Genomic DNA, 26,031 nt, shown 5'->3' on the forward strand with positions numbered 1-26,031 from the left:
GTGGCTACCAATCATGCACTGCTTTGTGTCTCCTAACAGGTAGCTCTGGGCGTGGTCACAGGCAGCACCTGACATTAAGCTATACCAGTGTTCTTCTCCAAAGGTCTAAGAACCAACACACCATGTGATGGCTTCAGACCATAACAGAGCACTACACAACCAGCTCCGTAAGTGGCAAACCCGAAGGGCAGTCTCAGCAGGCACCAGATTCTGCTGGGACAGATTCTGTTCTATGGGGTCAGCCCCTGCCTAGCAGCTTGTACACTGTGGTCACGGCCAATCTTCATAGCCAGACAGCCTGAGCATCGACCCCATCCATGGATGTGTCAAAAGCAACCAATGCTTAACTACACAGGAGCAAACACATAACCCACATACTTGGAGCACCTAGATCAGGTGACCAGAAAGGTTGCCACTGGGTCACACAAGACACCTACTACATAAGGCCACCCTGACAACTAGGAGGCATAACAGATCTACCTAATAAATAGAAACAAACACAGAAGCAGAAGAAATAATAAACAAAATGGAGGCAAGCAATCTACCTGATACAGAGTTCAAACAATGGTTATAAGGATGGTCAAGGAACTCAGTGAAAACTTGATAGCAAGCATAAAAAAGGACACAGAAGCCATAAAAAATAACAAGTCAGACTGGAGAAAACAATAACAGAAATGAAGAATATACTAGAAGGAATCAACAGCAGAAAGCAGAGGATCAAATCAGTAATTTGAAAGACAAGGGTGCAGAAAACAATCAGAGAAGCAAAAAGGAAAAAAATTTGTTTCAATAAGAAAAATAAGGATAGATTGAGGGGCTCCTGGGACAACACTGAGCATACACACACCCACATTATAGGGGTACCAGAATAAGAAGAAAGAGAGCAAGAGGTTGAGAACCTATGTGAAGAAATAATGACTCAAAACTTCCCAAACGTGGTGAAGGGAAAGGATACAATAGTCCAGAAAGCACAGAGTCTCAAACAAGATGAACCCAAAAAGGCCCACACCAAGACACATCATAATTAAAATGGCAAAGGATAAAGACAAAGAGAATCTCAAAAGCAACAAGAGAAAGACAGTTAATCACCTACAAGGAAGCTCCCATAAGACTGTCAGCTGATTTCTCAAGAGAAGAACATCAAGCCAGAAGGGATGGGCATGAAATATTCAAAGTGATATAAAGTGATAAAAATCAAGGACCTACCCAGTAAAGCTAATATTTAAAATTGAAGATGAGATAAAGTGCTTCCCAGACAAGAAAAACTAAAGGAGTTCATAGTCACCAAACCAATGTTACAAGAAATGTTAAAGGGACTTAAGATAAAGGGAAAAAAAGAAATATAAATATGAATAATAAAGCATCAACAACTACATACCTATCAGTGATCACTTTAAGTGTAAATGGTTAAAAAACCCCAAATAACATAGGGCAGCTGAATAGATAAGAAAACTAGACCCATACATAAGGTGTCTAAAACAAATGCACTTCAAATTGAAAGACGATGTAGACTGAATATAAAGGGATGGAAAAAAGATAGTCCATGCAAATGGCAATGAAAAAATCACTTTATTTAAAGGCTATAATAACACTCGAAGAAGGACACTACATAATGATAAAGACAACAATTTAAATAGGAGGATAAACCATTGTAAACATTTATGCATGCAACATAGGAGCACCTACATATATTAATGGATATAAAGGGAGAGACTGCCAGTAATACAACTATAGCAGGGGGTTTAACCACCCCAATGACATCAATGGATAGATCTTCCAGACAAAAAAAATCAAAAGGGAAACAGCAGCCTTAAATGATACATTAGATCAGATGGATTTAATTGATATTTTCAGAGCATTTCATCCTAAAGTAGCAGAATATATACATTCTTTTTTAGTGTACATGGAATGTTTTTCAGGATAGATGAGAAATTAGGCCACAAAACAAGTCCAAATAAATTTAAGAAGACTGAAATCATATCAAGCATATTCTTTGACCACAATAGTATGAAACTGCCCTGGTCAGTTGGTTCAGCGGTAGAGTGTTGGCCCAGCATGTGGAAGTCCTGGGTTTGATTCTTGGTCAGGGCACACAGGAGAAGTGACCATCTGCTCCTTCACCCTCTCCCTTCATTCCTTCTCTCTCTCTCTTCCCCTCCTGCAGCAATGGGTTGAATGGTTTGAGTAACTTGGCCCCAGGTGCTGAGGAAAGCTCCATGGTCTCACCTCAGGCACTAAAATAGCTCCGTTCAGAGCAATGGAGCAGTGGTCACAGATGGGCAGAGCACTGCCCCCTAGTGGACTTGCTGCATAGATCCCAGTCCAGGCGCATGCAAGAGTCTATCTTCTCTGCCTCCCTGCCTCCCCTCCTCTTACTTAATAAAAGAAATAGTATGAAACTAGAAATCAATTAAAATAAGAAAACTGAAAAACACATAAATATATGGAAACTAAATAACATGTTACTCAGCAATGAGATCAAGAAATAAATCAAAAGATACCCTGAGACAAATGAAAATGAAAAGTACAACAACCCAAAATCTGTGAGACACAGTGAGAGCAGTCCTAACAGGAGAATTCATAGAATACAGTCCTACTTCATGACACATGAAAAATTTTAAATAAACAATCTAATCTTGTACCTAAAGAAACTAGAAACAGAACAAACAAAGCCCAAAGTACATAGATGGGAAAAAATAATAAACATCAGAGTGGAAATAAACAAAATAGAATCTGAAAAACCAACACAAAAAAATCAATGAAATCAAGAGCTGATTCTTTGAAAACATAAACAAGTTTGATAAACCTTTGATCAGACTCATCAAGAAAAAAAAGAGACTCCACAAATAAATAAAATCATAATTAAGAAGTTACAACTGACACCACAGAAATATAAAAGATTATAAGAAAATACTATAAACAACTGTATGCCAACAAACTGGATAGTCTGAAAAAAAATTAATAAATTCCAAGAAACATACAATCTTCCAAGACTGAATCAAGAAGAAACAGAAAATCTGAACAGACCATTTACAACCAACAAAATCAAATCAATAATCCATAAACTCCCAACAAACAAAGTACTGGACTGGGTGGGTTCACAAATTTACCAAAGAAGAATTAAAACCTACCCTTCTCAAATTATTCCAAAAAATTCAAGAAAAGGATAGGCTCTCAAGCTCATTTTATGAGGCCAGCATTATCTTGATTCTAAGGCCAGACAAGAACATTAGCAAAAAAATTATAAACCAATATCCCTGATGAACACAGATGCAAAAATCCTCAGCAATATATTAGCAAACTGAATCCAGGAATACATAAAAAAGATCATACACCATGGTAAGTGGAATTTATTTCCGGGATGCAGGGTTGGTTCAATAACTGCAAATCAATTAACATGACAAACCACTTAAACAAAATGAAGGATAAAAAGCATATGATCATATCAATAGATGCAGAAAAAGAATTTGACAAAATCTACCATCCACTTATGATAAAAGCTCTAAGCAAAGTGAAAAGAGAGGGAACATAACTCAACATAATGAAGGCCATATATGACAAACCCACAGATAACATCATATTCAATGGGGAAAAGCTAAAAGTGTTTTCCTTAAGATCAAGAATAACATCCTGGCCAGTTGGCTCAGTGGATTGAGAGTCGGCCCAGCATATGGATATCCTGGGTTCAATTCCCAGTCACAGCACACAAGAGAAGCAGCCATTTGCTTCTTGCCCTTTCCTTCCTTTCTTCTCTCTCCTCCTCCTCTCCCTCTTCCCTTCCATAGCCAGTGGCTCCATTGGTTCAAGAGTCAACCCTAGGCTCTGAGGATGGCTCACTTGGTCCAAGCGTCAGCCTCAGGTGCTGAGGACAGCTCGGTTGATTTGAGTATTGGCCCCAGATGAGGGTTGCCGGGTAGATCCCAGTCAGGGTGCATGCATGAGTCTTTCTCACTATCTCCCCTTCTCTCATTTAAAAAAGAAAGAAAAAGATCAAAAATAAAACAGAGATGTTGACTTTCACCACTTTTATTCAACATAATATTGGAAGTCCTAGCCACAGGAATCAGAGAAGGAAAAAAAAAAAAGAAAGGCACCCAAATTGGAAAGAAAAAAGTAAAACAGTAGTTATTTGCACATTACATGATAGATATAAAAACCCCTAAAGACTCTACCAAAAATTACTAACACTGATAATTGATTCAGTAAAGTAGCAAGAAACAAAATAAATATTTAGAAATTGGCTGCATTTTTATTCACTAAAAATGAAGTACTGTATCAGAAAGAGAAATTAAGAAAACAATTGCACTTACAATTGCATCAAAAAAATAAAATACCTAGGAATAAAGTTAAACAAAAAGTCAAAGATCTACACTCAAAATGTTATAAGACACTAAAGGAAGAAATTTAAGAAAATACAAATAAGCCCTGGCTGTTTGGCTCAGTGGTAGAGCATTGGATGTCCCGAGTTCTATTCCTAGCACAGGAGAAGCGACCATCTCCTTCTCTATCCCTCCCCTTTGTGCTTCTCTCTCTCTCTCTCTCTCTCTCTCTCCCTCCCTCCCTCCTGCAGTCATGGCTCGCTTGGAGTGCGTTGGCCCTGGGCACTGAGGATGGCTCCATGGCCTCTGCCTCAGGCGCTAATTAGAGCTCAGTTGCTGAGCAATGAGCAAGCCCCAGAGGGGGAGCATATCACCCCCTACTGGGCTTGCCAGGTGGATCTCAGTCAGGGCGCATGCAGGAGTTTGTCTTTCTGCCTCCTCTCCTCTTACAAAAATAAAAAAAAAATTTTAAAAAAAGAAAGAAGCTTGACCAGGTGGTGGCACAGTGGATAGAGTGTCAGACTGGGATGCGGAGGACCGAGGTTTGAGACCCTGAGGTCATCAGCTTGACTGTGGGCTCATATGGTTTGAGCAAAGCTCACCAGCTTGGACCCAACGTCGCTGGCTTGAGCAAGGGGTCACTCAGTCTGTTGAAGGCCCACGGTCAAGGCACATATGAGAAAGCAATCAATGAAGAACTAAGGTGTCACAACAAAAAACTAATGATTGATGCTTCTCATCTCCCTTCGTTCCTGTCTGTCTGTTCCTGTCTGTCCCTCTCTCTGACTCTCTCTCTGTTTCTGTAAAAAAAAAAAAAGAAAATACAAATAGATGATAGTATATGCCATGTTCATAAATAGGAAGAATTAATATCATTAAAATATCTATACTATCCAAAGCAATCTACAGATTCAATGCAATTCCTATCAAAATGCCAATGGCATTTTTCACAGAACTAGAAAAAATAATCCAAAAATTTATACGGAACCAGAGAAGATCCTGAAGAGCCACAGCAATCTTAAGAAAAACAAAATTGGAGGTGTCATGTTACCTGATATCAAACTATAATACAAGTCTATAGTAATCAAATCAGTATGGTACTGCTATAAAAACAGATACACAGATCAATGGAACAGAACAGAGAGCCCAGAAATAAGCCCACATCTGTATAGTCAATTAGTATATGACAAAGACGGCAAGAACATACATTGGGGTAAAGACAGTCTATTCAATAAATGTCATTGAGAAAATTGGACAGATACATACAAAAAAAATTAAAAAATGAAACCAGACTACGTTCTTACACGATTTACAAGAATAAACTCAAAATGGATTAAAGACTTAAATGTAAAGACTTGAAACCATAAAACTCCTAGAAGAAAACATGGGCAATAAAATCTCTGACATATCTCTTAGTAGTATATTTTCTGACATGTTTCCTTGGGGAAGGGGAAACAAAAGAAAAAATAAATAAGACTATATTAAACTAAGAGTTTTTTCCCAGCAAAGGAAACCATCAATAACATTAAAAAGCAAACAACCCTCTGGAAGAAGATATTTGCCAATGATACATCAGACAAGGGGTTAGGAGCCAAAACTTGTAACTTATACAACTCAACACCAAAAAAAAACCAATCTAATTTAAAAAAGGGTAGGGGACCTGCATTGGTACTTCTCCAAAGAAAACATACAGATGGCCAATAGAATGAAAAGATGCTCAATGTTATTAATCATCAGAGAAATACAAATTAAAACCACAATGAGATATCACCTCTCACCTGTCAGAATGGCTATCACCAATAAATCAACAAACAAATATTGGTGAGGATGTGGATAAGGGGGAGCCCTCATTGTGCACTGCTGGTGGGAAGGCAGACTGATGCAGCCACTATGGAAAACAGTGTGTAGATTCCTCAAAAAATTAAAAAAAAATAACTACCTTATGACCAGGGATTCCACTTCAGGGAATATATCTGAAGAAACGTGAAAGACTAATTAAAAAAAAAATGCACCTCTATGTTCACTGCAGCATTGTTTATGATAGCCAAGATCTGAGAATAGCCCCAGTGCCCATGAGTAGATGAGTGGATAACAATGATGTAGTACATATATACAATAGAATATGACTCAGCCATAAAAAAGAACGAAATGTTACCAATTATGACAACATGGATGGAACTGGGTACTGGGCTAAGTGAAATAAGTCAGACAGAAAAAGACAAAATACCATATGGTTGCATGTATATGTGAAGTCTAAAGAACAAAATTAAACAACAAACAAAACAGAAACAGTCATAAATACGGAGAACAGACTGATGATTCCAAAGAGCAAGGGGGATGGGAGGTTGGGTGAAAAAGTGAAAGGATTAAGAAGTATATACAAATTGGTAGCTACAAAACAGTTAATGGGATGCAAATCCCCAGCACAGGGAACACAGTCAATAATATTGTAAATACTATATATTGTGCCAGGTGGACACTTGAATCATCAGGGGGCCCAGTTCGAAAATTACAGAATTGTCTAACCACTATGCTATATACCTAAAACTAATATAAAGTCATACTGAATGCCAATTATAATTGAAAAATAAAATCAAAGAAAAATCAAAACAAAAAAAATTACTTTTATTATGTACTTTGGAGCTATCTTCTGCAGTAAAGATAAAGATTCATGCTGAACAAGCCACCCTTTTCAGTGATCCTAGTGATGAGTGGCATTTATAAAATACGTATCATGGCCTTGTAAAATGAATCCACGCAGTTAGAAGTGAGAAAAGGGGTCACCTGGCTGCAAAGAGAGTGGGTAGTGACAGGAGCAAGTGTGAGGAGGTTTTGGAGCATGCGTACTTTTTTAATATTTCAATAAGAAAGATTTTTTTTTATAAAAACATGGCCTTGGAGAAAAAGTTAGCTGGTCCAACCAGAGATGAGTATATCATCTGAGCGTTATTCTTCACAAAACAGTACATTCTATTTAATCCACATAATGTATGAAATTCTTTCTAAGACAATCCTGAAAATACCATTATTCACTGACACGATGCTTTGTTGTTATTGCCATCACACTCATTGCAAATGTACAGGTAAAAACACAAAGTTTAAAAGTGGTAAGGATGGACAATGAGGAAGGTTGGGGAGGAGAAACTAGACCTGAATTGGCTGGTCAGTTTCAATGACGGCATTTAATCTTTACAACTCTCAAAAAGGTGCAATTACTCCAATTTTGCCAAAAGGTAACAAGCTCAGGAATTTTAAATAAAAAAACTGACAAGTCTAATTTATTTAAACTACAAAAGAAAGCATAATAACAGATTCAAGTCCAACTCCAAGCCCTTTAACACTACGTGTTATGAGTTATGTGAAATAATTTATTTAAGCCTTCTATACCTCAAAATATTTATATCTATTTTTCAGAGCCTCAATAGTTCTTAAGCTTTCTTCATGTTGCTTTTCTTTAGCTGCCAAAAGGGACTTCAGCTTTTCCTTCTGAAATGGAAAAGGACAAACACAGGACAAAATTACACAGGGCTTGAAATTGCGTTAAAAATGTGTTTCAGGAAACACAAGTTAGAATTATTCTGAGGACTACAGTTAATGAGTTCTCTAACTTTTTTAACTATTAGTATAATTAGAAATTTCTATAAATATACTAATAAAATATATAATACATACAATAATATAAAATTGTCTTAGATATTTTCTTTAAAATATTTAGAATTTTACATTTCCTCATGAAAAGCTTCGCAGAAAATTAGATATTCAGGGGTCATAACAAAATGCCAACAATAATCCAGGTCACTATTCTCAAAACACACTTTTCCAGCCATGTGTAGGTTTTGCTTTTCCCTTGGAGCAATAGCCAGAAATAGGATCTTGGTGTCCAAATCAGTTCAGGACTTAATCCTCTCTCTACTGCAATATCATCTTCACTTTGCGTAACACTTCACAGCTTTAAAGTAGAGTTTATCAGCCTACCTCACTTTCCAGATCATCAGCAACCATGACTTCCTAAATAAAAAAAAATGTATTTTCATTCTTGAAAGTTTGTTAAAAGACTTGAGCTTGCAACTGTCTTTACAAAAACTGGCACGTGTCTTTAAGAGCGGAAACAAGGAAGGCCCTGCTCCTAATGTCTAAGTACCACAGCCGCCTCTGAGCTGTCACTCACTCTTCTCACTCTCCAGGGGCAGAAGCTCTTTTGATTCTTCTGAGAACTCATCAATTATCAACTTCCACCTGTTCTTCCTCTTCACATTTTCTGTCTACTCCTTCCTCTTCAATCCACAGTCCCAGCTATAGTTCAGTCCTGTGTAACTATCACATACCAACAGTATTCTCTGTTCTTATACTGAACAGAGAAGCTTTGGGCAAGCGTCCCAGTAAGAGAACTTTCTTTGGGCAATGATTCGATTTTAGCTCCTTTAGCACCGAGCACCCTGACTTGATCTGACAGGTGACTATTAGCAATTTATTATCAACAGTGATTACTGATAGCAAAATAATTTTGGCTTTTTTTTATTATGCAGATCATTTACCTCATTTAACTGTAGTTGTAAACCATTGACTTTATCCAGTAATATTCTCTGTTCTTGCTGAATTTTTCTCAACCTCTCTTTCAAATCTCCATTTTCAATCTCCAGATCCTTAAATAGTAAAGATAACAGGTACTAGACCAACCTTAAAAGAGCGATTCTTATGGAAGAAAATTTTTTTTTTATGGAAGAAATTTTAAAAAGCCATTTGCTACCATATACAAAAGGACTATGCATATATAAAAGGACTTTAACTATAATGACACAATAATTTCAATGACATTCAAATGATTTAAGGCCATAGATTAGAAACAATATAGAAAATTACAGTCTTATTATATCCAATGAATATAAGTATATACAAGACAGCAAACCATCATGATACTAATAAAAAAGTAAAAGCATCATTTGGAAATAGAAGGCAGCAGAATATGCCGTTTTAACTTTTGTTTAACCCTCTTGGGTTTACAAAACTATTCTAATGCTGTGTTAAACTGATAATCATTTCAATGCTCTGAAAAACACATTTAAGGCTTCAACTTAACACTGTATATTTTGCGTTTTCATTTTTTAATTTATTTTTATATATTGATTTTTAGAGAAAAAGAGGAAGGGAGAAAGGGAGAAAGAGAGAGAGAGAGAGAGAGAGAGACTGAAACATCAACTTGTTATTTCACTTATTTATGCACTCATTGGGTGACTCTTGTATGTGCCCTGACTGGGGATCAAACCTGCAACCTTGGTGTATCAGGACGATGCTCTAACCAACTGAGCTACCCAGCCAGGGCCTATTTCACCTTCTTATCACTACAAAGTAAACCATAAAACCCATATAAAATAATTTTGTTCTAGCATATGAAAAACAGCTATTCAACTTTTATTTCAGTTGTAAGATAAACCATTCAATTATGGTATCTTCTGTCAACATAATCCATGTACTAATTATTTTATGAACATTTTAACAAACTTAAAGGCAAAATGCTGTATAATTAAGAAAAATTTTTAAAGGTGTTTTTCTTTTAAGATTTTATTTATTCATTTTAGAGAGCAGAGAGAGAGAGAGAGAGAGAGAGAGAAGGGGGAGGAACAGGAAGCATCAACTCCCATATGTGCCTTGACTAGGCAAGCCCAGGGTTTCGAACCTCAGTGTTCCAGGTCAATACTTTATCCACTACACCACCACAGGTCAGGCCAAAATTATTTTTCTTAATCAAAATAAAAACACTTTCAGAAGTCCAGATTTTATTCTATTTACATTAACAACCATCATTTTATCACTATAATTAGTTACCTAAAATGAACAGCAATTTATCATTTATGGCCCAAAACAGATATATTTATATTTAAATGAACAAAAAGTTATATAAAGTTGTTAAATTATTTGCTTCCTAATATATATTAAAGCAATACTTCCTGTAAGATAATACCACCCCAAACATTCACATCAAAAGTCAATTCTTTCCGGAGGTCTAGACAAGAGAATGGAATCACAGAACAGAACAAGCCCTCGGCTCCCCCACTAACTCCTTCCCATTTTGCTCCCTCTTCCTCCCCGACCTCACTACAAAAAACACTGCAATTCTTCACAAAGAAAGGTACATATTTTTTCCCTTTTACCTGAATACTCTGATGCTTCCTCTGATTTGGCTTCATATTTACTTCCTCTAGCATGTGCGGCAAAGCTCGCTTTGGTAAAAGAGAACAAAGGTTGGCAAGTATGAGAATACAGAAATGCACATTTTCCTCAACAGGCAGCAGGCCCCATGAGTGACTCAGTTTATCCAACATTAAACTTTGGTGCACGTAACACCAGGCAGCAGTGTTTCCATTTGCAACTCCGAACTGAAAGCACCTTTGGTTTTAAATAAATCAAATATAATTTATTTTAAAATACTGAAAAAAATAACACAATTTAAAATCCTTATTGGTACTAAAGTCACCAAATTCTGAAAGAGAGGATTTGTACTAGACAGAAAACTAGAGTTGTATCATAAAGCATCATTAACCATTCCCAAAGGAAGGATTTAGTCTTTAAAACAAGGAGGGGGGGCCCTGGCCGGTTGGCTCAGCGGTAGAGCGTCGGCCTAGCGTGCGGAGGACCCGGGTTCGATTCCCGGCCAGGGCACATAGGAGAAGCGCCCATTTGCTTCTCCACCCCTCCGCCGCGCTTTCCTCTCTGTCTCTCTCTTCCCCTCCCGCAGCCAAGGCTCCATTGGAGCAAAGATGGCCCGGGCGCTGGGGATGGCTCTGTGTCCTCTGCCTCAGGCGCTAGAGTGGCTCTGGTCGCAACATGGCGACCCCCAGGATGGGCAGATTATCGCCCCCTGGTGGGCAGAGCGTAGCCCTTGGTGGGCGTGCCGGGTGGATCCCGGTCGGGCGCATGCGGGAGTCTGTCTGACTGTCTCTCCCCGTTTCCAGCTTCAGAGAAAAAAAAAAATGAAAAAAAAAAAAACAAAAAACAAGGAGGGGGGGAAGATACAGAATGTTGAAAGAGAATATGGAAATTATTTCTTTCTCTGAGGACTGATGAAATAAAACACCTAGGGGTGTGGTAAGGAAGAGGCAGCCGGCCCTCTGGCCTGAGCTACACAAAAGATCTCTAAAGACTTGCTTGGGTATGTGTTTTGTACACTTACTGCTTTGAAACTGTACTCTAGCTTAGAGATCTGCTTTAATAAAAACACAATTATTAAACAAGAGAACAAACTACCTCCTTTCCTTGCCCAAACTGACCTTTAAACTCACATAATAGTTTAGAAAGCTATTTCTTTCTTCCTATTTGAAAGTTAAAAAAAAAGCTAATGCTTTAATTTCCCAAGATAATTTTTTATGTTCTATATTATTTGTTGAGTTTTGTTTAATCAAGTGTTTAAACTATCATTCTAACAAAGAGTTTGGGTTTAGAATTAGAGGGACAGCTTCCCATTAAGAAGATCACCTGTATCTACAATTTGGCCCAAACTACATTTACAGCCTCTTTCTTTTTTTTTTTTTTTTTTTTTTTTAAATAAATTTTTATTAATGGTAATGGGATGACATTAATAAATCAGGGTACATATATTCAAAGAAAACATGTCTAGGTTATTTTGTCATTAAATTATGTTGCATACCCCTCGTCCAAAGTCAGATTGTCCTTCGCCACCCTCTATCTAGTTCTCTGTGCCCCTCCCCCTCCCCCTAACTCTCCCCCTGTCCTCCCTCCCCCCACCCCTGGTAACCACCACACTCTTGTCCATGTCTCTTAGTCTCATTTTTATGTCCACCAATGTATGGAATCATGTAGTTCTTGTTTTTTTCTGATTTACTTATTTCACTCCTTATAATGTTATCAAGATCCCACCATTTTGCTGTAAATGATCTGATGTCATCGTTTCTTATGTACAGCCTCTTTCCATCTACCACAGGGCTGTTCTTCCTGTGGACCTGGCCAGTCTACCAGCCCCGTCATCCACTGCCTTACTTACCTTCAGAGGGCCCCTGATGGCCTGCGCCTGGATACCTGCTCCGTGAAGTGCACACACTCCTGTCCCTGCAGTGCTCCCCCATCAGGGGCTTGGCTCGGTCCTGATCCCTCTCCTCTCTCCACAAGGCACCACCCACAGAGCCCGGCGGCCCCCTCATCTCCTTCAGATCTGTTCAAACTTCACTGTCACCTCGTAGGAGAGGCCTTTGCTGACCACTCAGTCTAAATTAGCTTCCCTCCCCTTTCTTCCTGATCTCATCCTGCTCCACTGTTCTTCAGAGCATCTGCTATGATCTCAAATGCTCCTCTGCCATCAGTCATCTCTTTCACTGGGCTAGAGCTAATTCCGTAGGTAGAAACTTTGAATGCTCTCATCTCCCGGCACTGAGAACAGTAATAGGTGTTCTACAGATACTTGTTAGGCAAACCAAATAACTGTATTTTTTAAATTGTATTGCCCTGGAGAGCATTGTGCTAAGTGAAATAAGCCAGTCAGAGAATTACAAGTACCATATGAGTTCACTCATATGTGGAATCTAATGAACTAACAAGCAAAACAGAGGCAGACTCATATACAGAGAGCAGGCTGACAGCTGTCAGGTGGGAGTGTTGGGTGAGGCAGGTGGAGGGATAGAGCAAAAAAGGACAAACAAAAGCAAAGAAAAAAATACATGGGCACAGAACAGTGTGGTTGGGTGATTGTGGGGAGGAGAGGAGGGGGAGGGTGTGGGGGTGGGTAAGTGGTGATGGCCAAAGATTTGACTGGGGGGGGGGTGAACACAATACAGTGTACAGAGATGTGTTATAGAACTGGGCACCTGAAACCTGTATAATTATGTTAACCAGTATCACCCCAATAAATCCAATTTAAAAATAAAAATTTAAAAAGTCTACTATAGTCCTCTTGATAACAGGGATCATATGCCCCTTAATACTGGAAGATACTTAAATTTACAGAATATATTTTTAATGTATTCAATAAAAATAGAAAAAGTGAGTTTTACAGTTCCCAGCAGAATATTATTAACTCCATGTATTCTTTTAGACTTTAATGAGCAGAGTACCATCCCCATATTAATATTCAAGAGTTCTTCAAACATCTGTATGTTTCAGACATCATCGTTCTCTGCTTCTATGTGTGATGGCTTGGACAGACAACACTGTATGTTTCACTTCCCCTACCCCTACTCAGGTCATCCAAGGAACAAGAGAGAAGGTCAGCACAGCTGCTCCAGATGGAAAAGAAAAGTGACAGCAGGCAGACCCATGCATGACTGTATTACCTAGTTCTGACTCGGGGAAGCAGGCTTTCCTACAGCTCTGACTCGGGTGAGAGGGAGAGAAATGATGCAGAACGATGATAAGAACTGCATAGAGGGTGCCCAAGGGTGCCTGATGGTGCTGTGTTCAGGCCGGGCACTGCCCAGGCCTCCCCCTAGAGAAAGGCTGAGAGCGGAAGGAAAGAGCGGCAGGAGGAGCGGCCTGCGCTGAGAGGGACCAGCGCCGGAAGCCCACCCCATTCTGACTGGGTGAAATGAGGAAAGAACGATAAGGCACTTATTAAGACGAGGCTCACAAAACTGGGGCTGAAGAGTGAATTGATAAGACTAGTGCAAGGCAGGAATTAGTTCATGCACTGCATTGTTTTAAAGGAAAAGCCCTCATTAAATTAAATACAGAAAAGAAAAAGGGAACCAAAATGTTAATAGCAGTATTGAAATCACAATATATAATAGATTTTGAGTTCTGTTTTCTTCATTTCTTATCATGTTGGGAGAATTTCCCATAACAGTAAATACATGATCCGTCATTAAGGAAGAATAGAAAAAACCCAGCCACGACCTGCCAGGCTGAAACACATCATTTAAGAACCTCACACGGTGCAGAGTCTCATACTCGGAGGGTGGATATTCCAGGTCGGCAATCAAGGGGCTGCCTATTTCCCACTGGATGCTCTCATTTAATTGAATCCAATGTCTCAAACTGAGCGAGATTATTTAGGCAAAACCTCAGCTATTAACACCCAGGTTCTATATGGGCAGGATTCACTGAGCAGAGAGAGGGGCACGCTTTTAAACTCAAAACAGTTATCCAAAATCACTAACCACTTTTACTAAGCACTTTACTTAAACTGCATTTTATATATACATAAAATTTTTTGAATTAAAATTAAGATCTACCTGTTGTAACGATGGTCCTTTCTTCCAAAATTCTCTCCCTGAAGAGTTAAAAAGATGAGGAAGAGGAAAGTGAGACAGCAGGTTAACTTGGGTAGATATGAGTTCCCTAACTACCCAACTGAGTCAATATGAGAAAACTAAATTTTAAAGTTTCCTTTAAAGCTTACAGTTAATAATAGTGAAATAACATTTTTACAACTCAAATTGGCAAAGTAGTCCTTTTTTTTTTTTTTTTTGCAATGACAATATCCAGGTAGATAATATTCAATGCTATGGAGGGGAGGCAGGTAGAAACTACCATATATAAAACACTCCCAATTGAAAGGCAATTTGTCAATATACAGTAAAAGCTTAAAAAAATGTGCAGACCCTGAGAACCCATGATTCAATTTCTAGGAATTGATCTTAAGGGTATAATAAGCCCTGGCTGACTGACTCAGCGGTAGAGCGTTGGCCCGGTGTGCGAGAGTCCCGGGTTCAATTCCCGGCCAGGGCACACAGGAGAAGTGCCCATCTGCTTCTCCACCCTTCCTCTTCTCCTTTCTCTCTATCTCTCTCTTCCCCTCCCACAGCCAAGGCTCCATTGGAGCAAAGTTGGCCTGGGTGCTGAGGATGGCTCCATGGCCTCCGCCTCAGGCACTAGAATGGCTCCAATCGCAGCAAAGCAATGCCCCAGAGGGGTCAAGCATCGTCCCCTAGTGGGTTTTCCGGGTGGATCCCAGTAGGGCGCATGCAGGAGTCTGTCTGCCTCCCCACCGCTTCTCACTTATGAAAAATATAAAAAAAAAAGGTATAATAAAAATATGCTAAAATAGTTATGCATAAGGACAGTCACTAAATTGTTATTTATAATATTAGTAAAAACTATAAACAACTTAAATGATACCTACAGAAAATTGCTTAAACTTAAAAATAGATGGAATTTTATGCAACCATAAAAATCATACTGTAGAAAAAATATTTATTTATGAGGGAAAAGTCTACAAAATATATTACACAGAAAGTAATCTACAGCTCACTCTACTCGCTCACTCTACTCAATCGCATGCACAGGGAGAAGGCTGAAAGGCATTCCTCAAAATGTTAACAGAGGCTCCTCAGCAGTAGGATGAGTGGCTAATTTTATTTGTCATTCTTTTCTGTATTTTCCAATTGCTTTCTAGTAAACATAGAAAAGCACTTGGCACAAGTATTCAGTAAGTATTATTGAATATATACTGCTCACAAAAATTAGGGGATATTTAAAAATGAATATGAAGTGATAAAGGATTTGATTTTTTTAAATTAAACAAGAACATCAGAAAAGCAAACAAGTCGAAGAAAGTTGTTCAATTATGCAGATGAGAAGCAAAACCAACTTTTATTTCATTGGTGAGAATGCATGATACACAAGGCTGAAAGTACTGGAGTATCTGCATGTTCCCCTGATCCCCTAATTTTTGTGAGCAGTGTTATATACTGGTTTGAAAAATGATCCTTTAAAACTGGAAGTATAAAAATTTAGAGCTTCACCCTACCCCATCTATATATCTATAGATATGTGTGTGTATATATATATATATATATATATATATATATATATATATATATATTACTAAAACACTTGATTTGATTCTTTCTACTCAGTTCTTAATTTATTCCACAGTAGAGTAGGGTTTACTGATAAACTATATTCGCAACACGCACTGCCTCCCAGCAGGTGACGAAGCACAGAGCCAGGGGACACAGGGAGATAAGCTGTTGATCGGTAATGAAGATTTTGCTTCTTATAAATTGTAGTTCTACCATCTAAATTTTTATAAGCTGCTCCTAATTAACCTAGACTTTTCTAGTTACAAAAAAATTGTTGGTACCTTTGTTGGTACTTTCCGATGCAGTTTTCAATAAGGTTAGAATGTCCAGATTGTCACCAATTCTTGCATAGTAAGAACAGTCATGGCCAAGGGCGTCCAACAAGCTTCCGTCAGCACCATTTTTAATTAAGACCTCTACGGCATCTTTGCAGCCATACTCACAGCCCAGCATGAGAGCAGTTCTAAGAGGGAAGACAGAAGAATAAAGAACCTTAAGAAAGACCCAAGCAAATACTTCAGAAATCTTCTAGAGCCACCTTTTTTAAAGAATAAATGTTACTTTAAAAAGTTATACTACGGGTTCGATTCCCAGCCGGGGCACACAGGAGAAGCGCCCATCTGCTTCTCCACCCCTCCCCCTCTCCTTCCTCTCTGTCTCTCTCTTCCCCTCCTGCAGTGAGGCTCCATTGGAGCAAAGTTGGCCCGGGCGCTGAGAATGGCTCTGTGGCCTCTGCCCCAGGTGCTAGAGTGGCTCTGGTTGCAACAGAGCGATGCCCCGGATGGGCAGAACATCGCCCCCTGGTGGGCATGCCGGGTGGATCCCGGTCGGGCGCATGCGGGAGTCTGTCTGACTGCCTCCCCGTTTCCAACTTCAGAAAAATAAAAAAAAAAAAAAAAAAAAAAAGCCATACTTACAACTCTAGGTTTTAATCTTATATTTTAACTTTCTAGCAATTATTTTGCCCAATTCTCTCTTTTTATGCTGAGGAAAGCAGCACCTCAGGAAGTAAAATGACTTATCTAACTCTGTCTTCGGTGGTGAACACTGGATCTCAGAAGGAAGCTGATTCTCGCTGCACACCACATATGTTCTAGTTCTCTCTTATCCTCCCTACCAGTTACTGCTACACAATTTTATACAAAACAAACGTTAACACAGTTTGTGTGACTGGGGAAGAAAATGCTATATGTAGATAGGACAGGGGAATAAAAAGAAACTTGAATACAGCGTCAGAACCTAAGGTTTTAATTGATTTTTAAAACCATCTGCTACCTACACTCATTGATGTTTTTGTGAAATTCCAATGAAAACTAAAACAGAGACAAACATGCTTGGAACAATTTATGATCTAAAAAATAAGGCATTATATATGGGCCAACCAGACCATGCCTCTCTGACACTAAAATTTATTTTAAATCAAATTTTCTTAGTCAGGCTTGGAACCAGATTATAGCATCCGCAAAAACAAATACATGGCCACTTTCTCAGTAACCATGTCAATAATTTAACTGCTTAAGAATTTCTTCCTTTGAGGTTCTGAAAAAGTAAAACAGAGCTATAAAATCTGACATCTAAAGACTTTTATTATATTTCTCTACTTGCAATGGACTACAAACAATAGGTACATGTTTAGAAAAATAAAATTACGTCAAAAGAAACCGACTTCACTCATAATCATCCATAAAATTCCAGAAACTCATTATAAATTACTGTAATGCTTCAACTAATAGAGGGCCTGCCTTTCAGCTACTTGGTTGTCAGAAACTTGATGACCATAAACACCAGAATGATAATATAGCAAGCACCATGACACACCAGGCCTAGAAATTCTAAGTGCACATCAACTCAAACAGCATCAAATACAGAAGCTCAAATAAACCAAGGGAATCTTGGGACAGAGTATGAACTCAGTTTCAGAGGTGGTCCTGTGCCTGGGCCAAGGAAAGAGGCACAATTTTTCTCAAGGAAAATCTGTACGGAAACATTTCAAGCTCCTTGAGAAACCGCTACACTCCGCTGTGTATGGATGGTCTAGGTCTCTTTCACATAGTCGTTACTGGTACACAACTGAGAATCTGTCCTGAAACAGGCCAAGCTCAGGGCACTCAACAGTCAAAGACTCATTAGTGGAGAAGTGAATTGTAGATGTAGTTTTCACTCTCAAAAGACAAACAAATAGCTGTCACGTTGATGTAATTTTTTATTCTTCTCCCTTACATCTTATTTGAACCCATTTCATTAGACATCCTCCTTCTTCCACCCTTTGACTCAGGCCCGGGCTCTAATCACTGCTTGTATTCTGCATTTACTTATCACCTTCCACATGTTACCCCACCCTAGGCAGGCTCTGAGGGAAAAGAAAAAGCAGTGTTAGTTCCAAGGAAGGGGATAACCAAAAGGGATGGAAAGGCTAAGTCCCGGCAGCATTTCAGAATCACTGTGCAGGCTGCTGGTGTGTGGGAGCTGTGATAGAAAAAATTACCTGTTTTGTTTGTCTCGGGAATTAACATCCGCTCCTCTGTCTATCAGTAGTTGACAGATCGCAGGCCTACACATCTGTGTGGCCAGAACAAGGGGCGTCCGCCCATCCTAAGTAACAGGAAAAATAAAACTGCTTTAAGGCAGCAAAATCCTCACAACATAAAAGTCAGAACACATGGGTTGAAATGAGAATAAATGTAAACTGACTTACCATGTCTTTGGCATTCACCGAAGCCCCGTGGTCGCAAAGCAGCTGTATGCTAGAAGGACAGTCTGCCATGGCTTTAAGAACAAAGGGACACAAGAGATGGTGAACATCTGTTGGTGAAACATGGTGTTCTGCTAAGACCATATAAGGGATAAATTCTTCATTTTCTAAACTACCACACTTCACAACATTCACTCTCAGTTCAGTATTATAAGCATCAGTTTCCTATCTGAAAATGGATTAGATAAGATCATTTGGTAAATTTTTATATAATTTATTGAAACCAACAAATATCATCCTTGTAGAAAACAAGAATATACTGTCATTCTAAAGGTAAACACGGATAATAAAAATTAAAGATAAGCTTTCTATTGATAGTATTTTTTAAACATGGGTATATCTGGCTTGACCCATGAAGTGTGAGCTGAGTTTTTATGAAAGAATCCTGTTCACTTTTTTAGAAAAGAGCCACAGTAGACAAAGTATGACTCATACAATTCACACTCTCTTTCAACATCTGCCCTTAACGATGCAAAGCAGGGTCAGTTTACTGAAAATTACAAAATTGCACGATGTTTCTTCTCTGACCAACACTAGAGTTCATATCTGTATTAGGAAAAACATTACCGTTAAATTTATAAAATAGGATTCTTTTTAAAGCCTATGCATTAATACTAGATTATTAGCACCAAAAGTACTGACAAGGTCAGTGTTCCTTTTTTTTGTGTGTAAAATTTAATAGTGCTAAACCAAATATACATTAAGAAAATCCAATAAATATTCATTTCTGGATGTCTTTATTCAGCAAGTTTTTTACAGAAAATATATAACCAAACTTAAAAAAAAAGATAAACCAAAACTGAATACATTAATTCAGAAATTACAAAATCAAGAACCATTCAGGCCCAATTAAAAATAAGAATGAAAAAAATGTAAAGCATAATAAATTCCAGTTATGATATATTGAACAAATAAAGCCACTAAGAAAGGTGCTATGATGAAGAATGCCAATTGTTCACCCAACTCTGACCACCCTTTCTTCCATGGCAGTCCAGTTATGCTGGGCACATGGATGGCTCACCTAGAGACCACAGTTCCCAGTGTCCCTGCATGCATGCAGAACCGCATGAGTTAGAGCATGCCTCTGTAACCTAACTGGAGTGATGGTGCTACCTTCTGAGCCTAGGGCTTAAAATAATGGTTATGCATTCCTGTACAATCTTTCCCCTTTCTGCTAGCAGGAAAACAGAGGTGCCTGCCATCTGCTTCAGTCTTAAAGATGAGGACAATGCCCTAGGCCCCTGGTTGGCAAACCGCGGCTCTTTGGCCCCTTGAGTGTGGCTCTTCCAAAAAATACCATGTGCGGGCACTACCTCAATAAGGAATGTACCTATCTATATAGTTTAAGTTAAAAAATTTGGCTCTCAAAAAAAACTTCAATCGTTATACTGTTGATATTTGGCTCTGTTGACTAATGAGTTTGCTGACCACTACAGGCGACTGTAGAACTGCAAAATGGAAGAACTCTAGATCCCTGAATGACCATGTGGAGCAGAGGCACAAGCTAATCTCAATGTCAGGATTGAAACATAAAAGAAATGTATTCTGCAGTACTGTCAACACCCTTGCAGAGAAGCTGAGGTCATCATTGGATTCGAAACATTTAAAGTGGATAGAAATCTATTTCAGCAATGCTGACAATTAAATGAGCTTGGGCAATAGTGCCGTTGGTAGAACATATCTCCCGTTATCCTACACAACAACTTCCATCTGAGCAGGCGTCACCTGTTTCTGATAACTACGTAGTCACAGTTATGATTGGTGGACAGCCATATACTGTTGGGACTTTTTAATACTACAGGGCAAGAGGATTATGATTACATCATGGAGTTATACCCAAACAGATATATTTCTAGCCTGTTTTTCAGGGGTCTCTCCATCTTCATTTGAAGATGTGAAGGAAAAGTGAGTGCCTGAAATAACTCACCACTGTCCAAAGACTCCTTTCTTGCTTGTTGGGACCCAAACTGATCTCAGATGACCCCTCTCCTAGTGAAAAACTTGCTAAGAAAGGCAGAAGCCTGTTACTCCAGAGACTGCTGAAAAGCTGGCCCATGTCCTGGAGGACAGCAAGTGTGCAAAGTGCTCTGCACTCACACAGGAAGGCCAACGCACGCTCTGGACAAAGCAATATTGGCTGCCCTGCGGCCTCCAGAACCCAAGAGCTGCAGCACACGCTCCTGCAAACATCTCTCCAGTGCCCTTTCTGCATGCCTGGTGACAGTATCACATTAAAAGCAATGTTCAAATCAAGCTAAAGATTCAAAATTAAAATTTGTTTTTGCAATAATGACACGCCCTGCACTTACGCGCAGGCACTCATGTGAGACAAGACCCATAGGTATGGCCCTTTCCCCTTCTCAGTATTAGTTAACTTGAGTAATTGTATATTGTCAGAAAAGTGATCAGTACTAGCTTTTGTTTCGTTGTTTCAAAATTTTATTTTGTTTAACAACAGGGCATGCTTGTGGTGACTTTGCAACAGTCTAATTCAGTTAAAGCTGCTCTCAGGTTGCACTCTGGAGAGTGATCTGAGACATCTAGTTCTTGTTGCTCTTTTTTCTTTTGGGTGGTGAGGGGTACAGGGGAAAATTAGTTTTCAATTAGTCATTTTTTAAAAGAGCATTAATGACTGGACTGGTCTTAAGGAGGATGGAGTTTTCCTACACTGCACCCACTGTCCAGACCTAGCTTAGGAAACACGCTCCCCACTGGGTACTCTCAGCAGAGTACAGTAATGCCTCATTTAGTAACGTCTTCCTCTTTGAAGTCGCCTTTCTCTCCACCCTGAAGTGGGCCCAGTATTGGATGAGTTTCATGAGAGTAGGGAGACCTGCCTTGTCCCTCCTCTTTTTTAGCCATTTACCCATCTTTTTGAATTTCTAACTTCTTTCACTGAAAAATGAGAAGTGTTACACCTTTTGAGCAGGCGTCGCCTGTTTCTGATAACTACGTAGTCACAGTTATGATTGGTGGACAGCCATATACTGTTGGGACTTTTTAATACTACAGGGCAAGAGGATTATGATTACATCATGGAGTTATACCCAAACAGATATATTTCTAGCCTGTTTTTCAGGGGTCCATTTTGAAATACTAAATGGACTGAGTACACAATTAAGAAAAAATAATAATTTTCCCTGTCAGTCATTGTCTTGCATGCTCAGCACAGATGTGCGGCTCCGCAGCCTCCAGTTCTGTGTTCCCGAGACACTGCTGACGACCCGGAACACGTGCCGGCTGGTGCTGGAAGACGGGCCAATGACTGTAAAATGATTAACATCCTCTTCAGGCCATGAGGATGGAGATCTGCTTCACTAAGAAGCCAGGGGAGACCTGGGGGTGGGGAGGACATTAACAATATGGGGCCAGGCAGGGGACTCCTGATTTCTGTTCTGCATGAGGAACCCTGGTGCAGCCAACTGAAGCTCTCTAGCTCACTATGCGTTAACTGGGATTGTCTCAGCTGGTTTTGGTCACAGTTTCCAATTTTTAAAAATGTCTAGGTTAAAAAAAAAAAAAAAAACAAGCCTGACCTGTGGTGGTGCAGTGGATAAAGCATCAACCTGGAATGCTGAGGTCGCCGGTTCAAAACCCTGGGCTTGCCTTGTCAAGGCACATATGGGAGGTGATGCTTCCTGCTCCTCCCCCTTCTCCCCCCCCCTCTAAAATGAATCAAGTTTTAAAAAGTTTAAATAAAAATAAAATGTTCAGGTCATTTCCACCTTTTCCAAATCCTAATCCTTGTAGATTCATTAGTGTTGAACCAATGCTTTATCATGTCTTAATTCCTTGCATATGCATACTTTACAGATGTATTAAACAAAGAACCCTTCCACAACCAATCATCATCATCATCATCATCATCATCATCCTATGGGGTTTTTTGTAAAGCGAATATCACTTTACAGTGTCTCTAACAACAGCCTATTCTCATTCCTAAAACAAAGGTGGTTGACAAGAATTAGGAATGCTAGAGCAGATTCCTAAATCCCCTGACACCGCTTTAAGCTTTAAGCAGTGGGGCAGTAAGTAAACATATTTCGGGCTGGGAACCTTGTGGCTTTTCTCATGGTCTGGCAAAGCATCTGACTGAGCTACCATCTACGACCATTTGGGAGGTGAACCATGTGACTATGGAGCCTTACTAGGGGAAGCAATAAAAAGTGCCAAAATCTGAGTGCATATTTGCAGCTGCTCAGTACTTTCAGTAATGATTGTAAGAAAGAGATGAGATCAGGCAAGAATCAGCCAAACTGTGAACACAGAGGGAAGGAAGTAGAAAATGTCTGGATATCTGGGACCTCACAGATGTGGAGAGGCCATTGTTTCTTTTATCACACAAGTTATAAAACTAGTATCAGTCACAACTTTTCTCAAAGACCTCCCAATAAGGAAGAACGGGGGGAAAAGGGATAAAAAGATTCAGTGCTGGACTAAACATCAGACTAAGAAGATTATATCCCCATTCAAGACTATTTTTCAGATGGCTCTGAGGTACTAGCCGTTAAAGGTAGAGAAGCACGAGCCTAGAAATACAGACAAGAAATAAAGAAGGGTTAAGAACTTTATGTGCAGAAAATAACTTTGGAGATGGATCCTGACATATGGAAGTGGCAGGCAACAAAGAGATCAGAAATGTGCCAAAGCTTGGAGGGAAATTTACTGCCTGAGACCCCAAAAGCTCAGCTGCCTAAAACTCATGATTATCCTGGCCCTTAAGCTGCCTCCACAGACGACATACTCTCCAACATCCAATTTATTTTGGGTCTTGAAGGACAATGGACAAGTAAGAACCTCCTAGAAGGCAGGGCTAGGGTCCACAGCGGACAAAGGATAAGGGATTTCTTCCAGAAAAGAGAACTAGGGGCATCCAGAGGAGCTAACCAAGAAATGCTCTCCAAGACGCCCGTAGGAAGTCTTTGCAAGTTTTGCTTGGCAGCGTTTGATACCTGCTATTGACCAGTGACTGCTGTGTGTTTCTGGGTTCTTCCTTTTCTGAAAACGACTCTTTGTTTCACTTACCCTGTTCTTGCTCCATCACTATATACTGTGAGGAGCAGATCTCTTCTTTTGAGTCTGCAGATTGCTTAGTGATGAAGAGCCACATCAGAACCAAAAACAAAAACCAAAAAACTGCAGTGCAGGAATCCTAGAGTTTGAGCAAGCTGCACTAATGGGGTGGCCTGAGCATCCTCTCCCTTGGGGAGGGGTAAAGGGATCTATGTGTGGAAAGTAGGGGCTGCAGCAATACCTGGAAGGCCAGAGGGTTGCAGAAAATGCAATCTGTTACCAAAATCTGTTCTTCCTTGTTCTATAGGACAGCAGCTCGGCCATAACTGTCACCTACACACTACATTTCTGAGCCTCTCCTGCAGACAGATACAGTCAACTCACTTTGCTTTAATTGACAGAATATGAATAGACAGCTATCTACCACTTCTTGATCTGGGCCACAGACTTTGGGCACATGCTCTCCTTCCCCCTTCTGGTCACCAGACATGGATAAGATTGCAACCCTGCTCTGACCACGCAGTTGAGGGAGATACTGAGGGGAGTGGAGCAACAAGATGGAAAGAACTCAGTTCATGAAGGGCCTTCAGTAACCTGCCAACCTCTACCACTCGACAGTGTTTTTAATAAGGAGCTGATATTGGAGTTTTATTTTTTAGTCACATCAACTTAGTCTTCATTCTAGCTTCACCCATACACCTACTGAACAAATATTAAGATTTCAATTCATAAGTTGTACCAGTGTTAAATACCGGGACAATAAAATCTATAGCATACCAAACACTGCACATGTATACATTCTGATGAGTTTGGATATATGCATAAATGGTGATACCATCACCACACAATTAATGTACTAAACACACTCATCACATACAAAAATTTCGTCGCACATACGCACACGTGTGTGTGTATGTGTGTGTGTTTTGTTTTCGGTGTTCTCTGTGTATGATAAAAAATTTTAACATGAGAGCTAACCTCATATCTTAAAATGCACATTAATTATGTATATGTACAAATTTATATACACAATTTTACCTCAAAAAAGCATAAAATAAAAATAATGGGAAAAATTGAATACTGACTAGATAACACTGAAAACATCTTCAAATGCATTAAGTGTAACAATGTACTTAGGTTACAAAACAGAATCATTATCTTTTAGACACACAAATGGAATTGCTTATGGATAAAATTATATGATGTCTTGTATTTCATATAAAATATGCCAGGGAGTGGGAGAATAGTGTGTGGTGGTCTAGACGAGCTCACATGGGCCCTATGTCATCAGAGCGGGAGAATAGTGTGTGGTGGTCTAGACGAGCTCACATGGGCCCTATGTCATCAGAGCGGGAGAATAGTGTGTGGTGGTCTAGACGAGCTCACATGGGCCGTATGTCATTAGAGCGGGAGAATAGTGTGTGGTGGTCTAGACGAGCTCACATGGGCCCTATGTCATCAGAGCGGGAGAATAGTGTGTGGTGGTCTAGACGAGCTCACATGGGCCCTATGTCATCAGAGCGGGAGAAGTGTGGTGGTCTAGACGCGCTCACATGGGCCCTATGTCATCAGAGCGGGAGAATAGTGTGTGGTGGTCTAGACGAGCTCACATGGGCCCTATGTCATCAGAGCGGGAGAATAGTGTGTGGTGGTCTAGACGAGCTCACATGGGCCCTATGTCATCAGAGCGGGAGAATAGTGTGTGGTGGTCTAGACGAGCTCACATGGGCCCTATGTCATTACTGTCTCAGCTGAGTGAAGAGTTTAAGTGTTTTACTATATAACATTCTAACTTGATGTATGTTTGAAATTTTCCACCATAGTTAAAAATAATTTTTAAAGTAGTTATTAATAATGTTGGATTAATTTTTTAAACTAGGATAAAGTGGTAAGAAAACATATGTATCACGTGTTATACAGTCAGTCATACTTCAAGCAGCAAAATCATTTTTAAAATTCCATCAAGTACAGCAAATTAGCATTATAAATATAAACTGCCCTTTTAATGGTTATAAATTTAATTTGTCTTGGTGATTTCATAACTATACAAGTTTCATAAGGATATCACTTATGAATCTAAGCTTATGTTTTTATTTAAGTAGCATTACAAAATTATAAAAAATAAAATCTATAGTAATTTATTATGAAGGTCATTTTGAGGCTCAAATGATAAAGTATATAAAAATGCCTTGCAAATAAT

General features: G+C 39.3%; 1 protein-coding gene and 1 pseudogene across 4 annotated transcripts in view; one reads left to right on the top strand and one right to left on the bottom strand.

Moving 5' to 3' along the window:
* Positions 1-26,031, bottom strand: part of UACA (uveal autoantigen with coiled-coil domains and ankyrin repeats) — a 106,143-nt gene that overhangs the window by 18,496 nt on the left and 61,616 nt on the right. For all 4 annotated transcript variants that reach the window (XM_066387927.1, XM_066387930.1, XM_066387928.1 and 1 more), the window contains exons 6-13: positions 18,762-18,832; positions 18,552-18,658; positions 16,348-16,529; positions 14,495-14,532; positions 10,469-10,537; positions 8,855-8,962; positions 8,295-8,327; positions 7,707-7,805 (exon numbers count right to left, since the gene is read on the bottom strand). In XM_066387927.1, the coding sequence (XP_066244024.1) occupies positions 7,707-7,805; positions 8,295-8,327; positions 8,855-8,962; positions 10,469-10,537; positions 14,495-14,532; positions 16,348-16,529; positions 18,552-18,658; positions 18,762-18,832 (707 nt within the window). The remainder of the gene's footprint in view (positions 1-7,706; positions 7,806-8,294; positions 8,328-8,854; positions 8,963-10,468; positions 10,538-14,494; positions 14,533-16,347; positions 16,530-18,551; positions 18,659-18,761; positions 18,833-26,031) is intronic.
* Positions 20,464-21,053, top strand: LOC136375959 (cell division control protein 42 homolog pseudogene; annotated as a pseudogene).

This window comes from Saccopteryx leptura, chromosome 6 (genome assembly GCF_036850995.1).
Source record: "Saccopteryx leptura isolate mSacLep1 chromosome 6, mSacLep1_pri_phased_curated, whole genome shotgun sequence".
Lineage (NCBI taxonomy): Eukaryota > Metazoa > Chordata > Mammalia > Chiroptera > Emballonuridae > Saccopteryx > Saccopteryx leptura.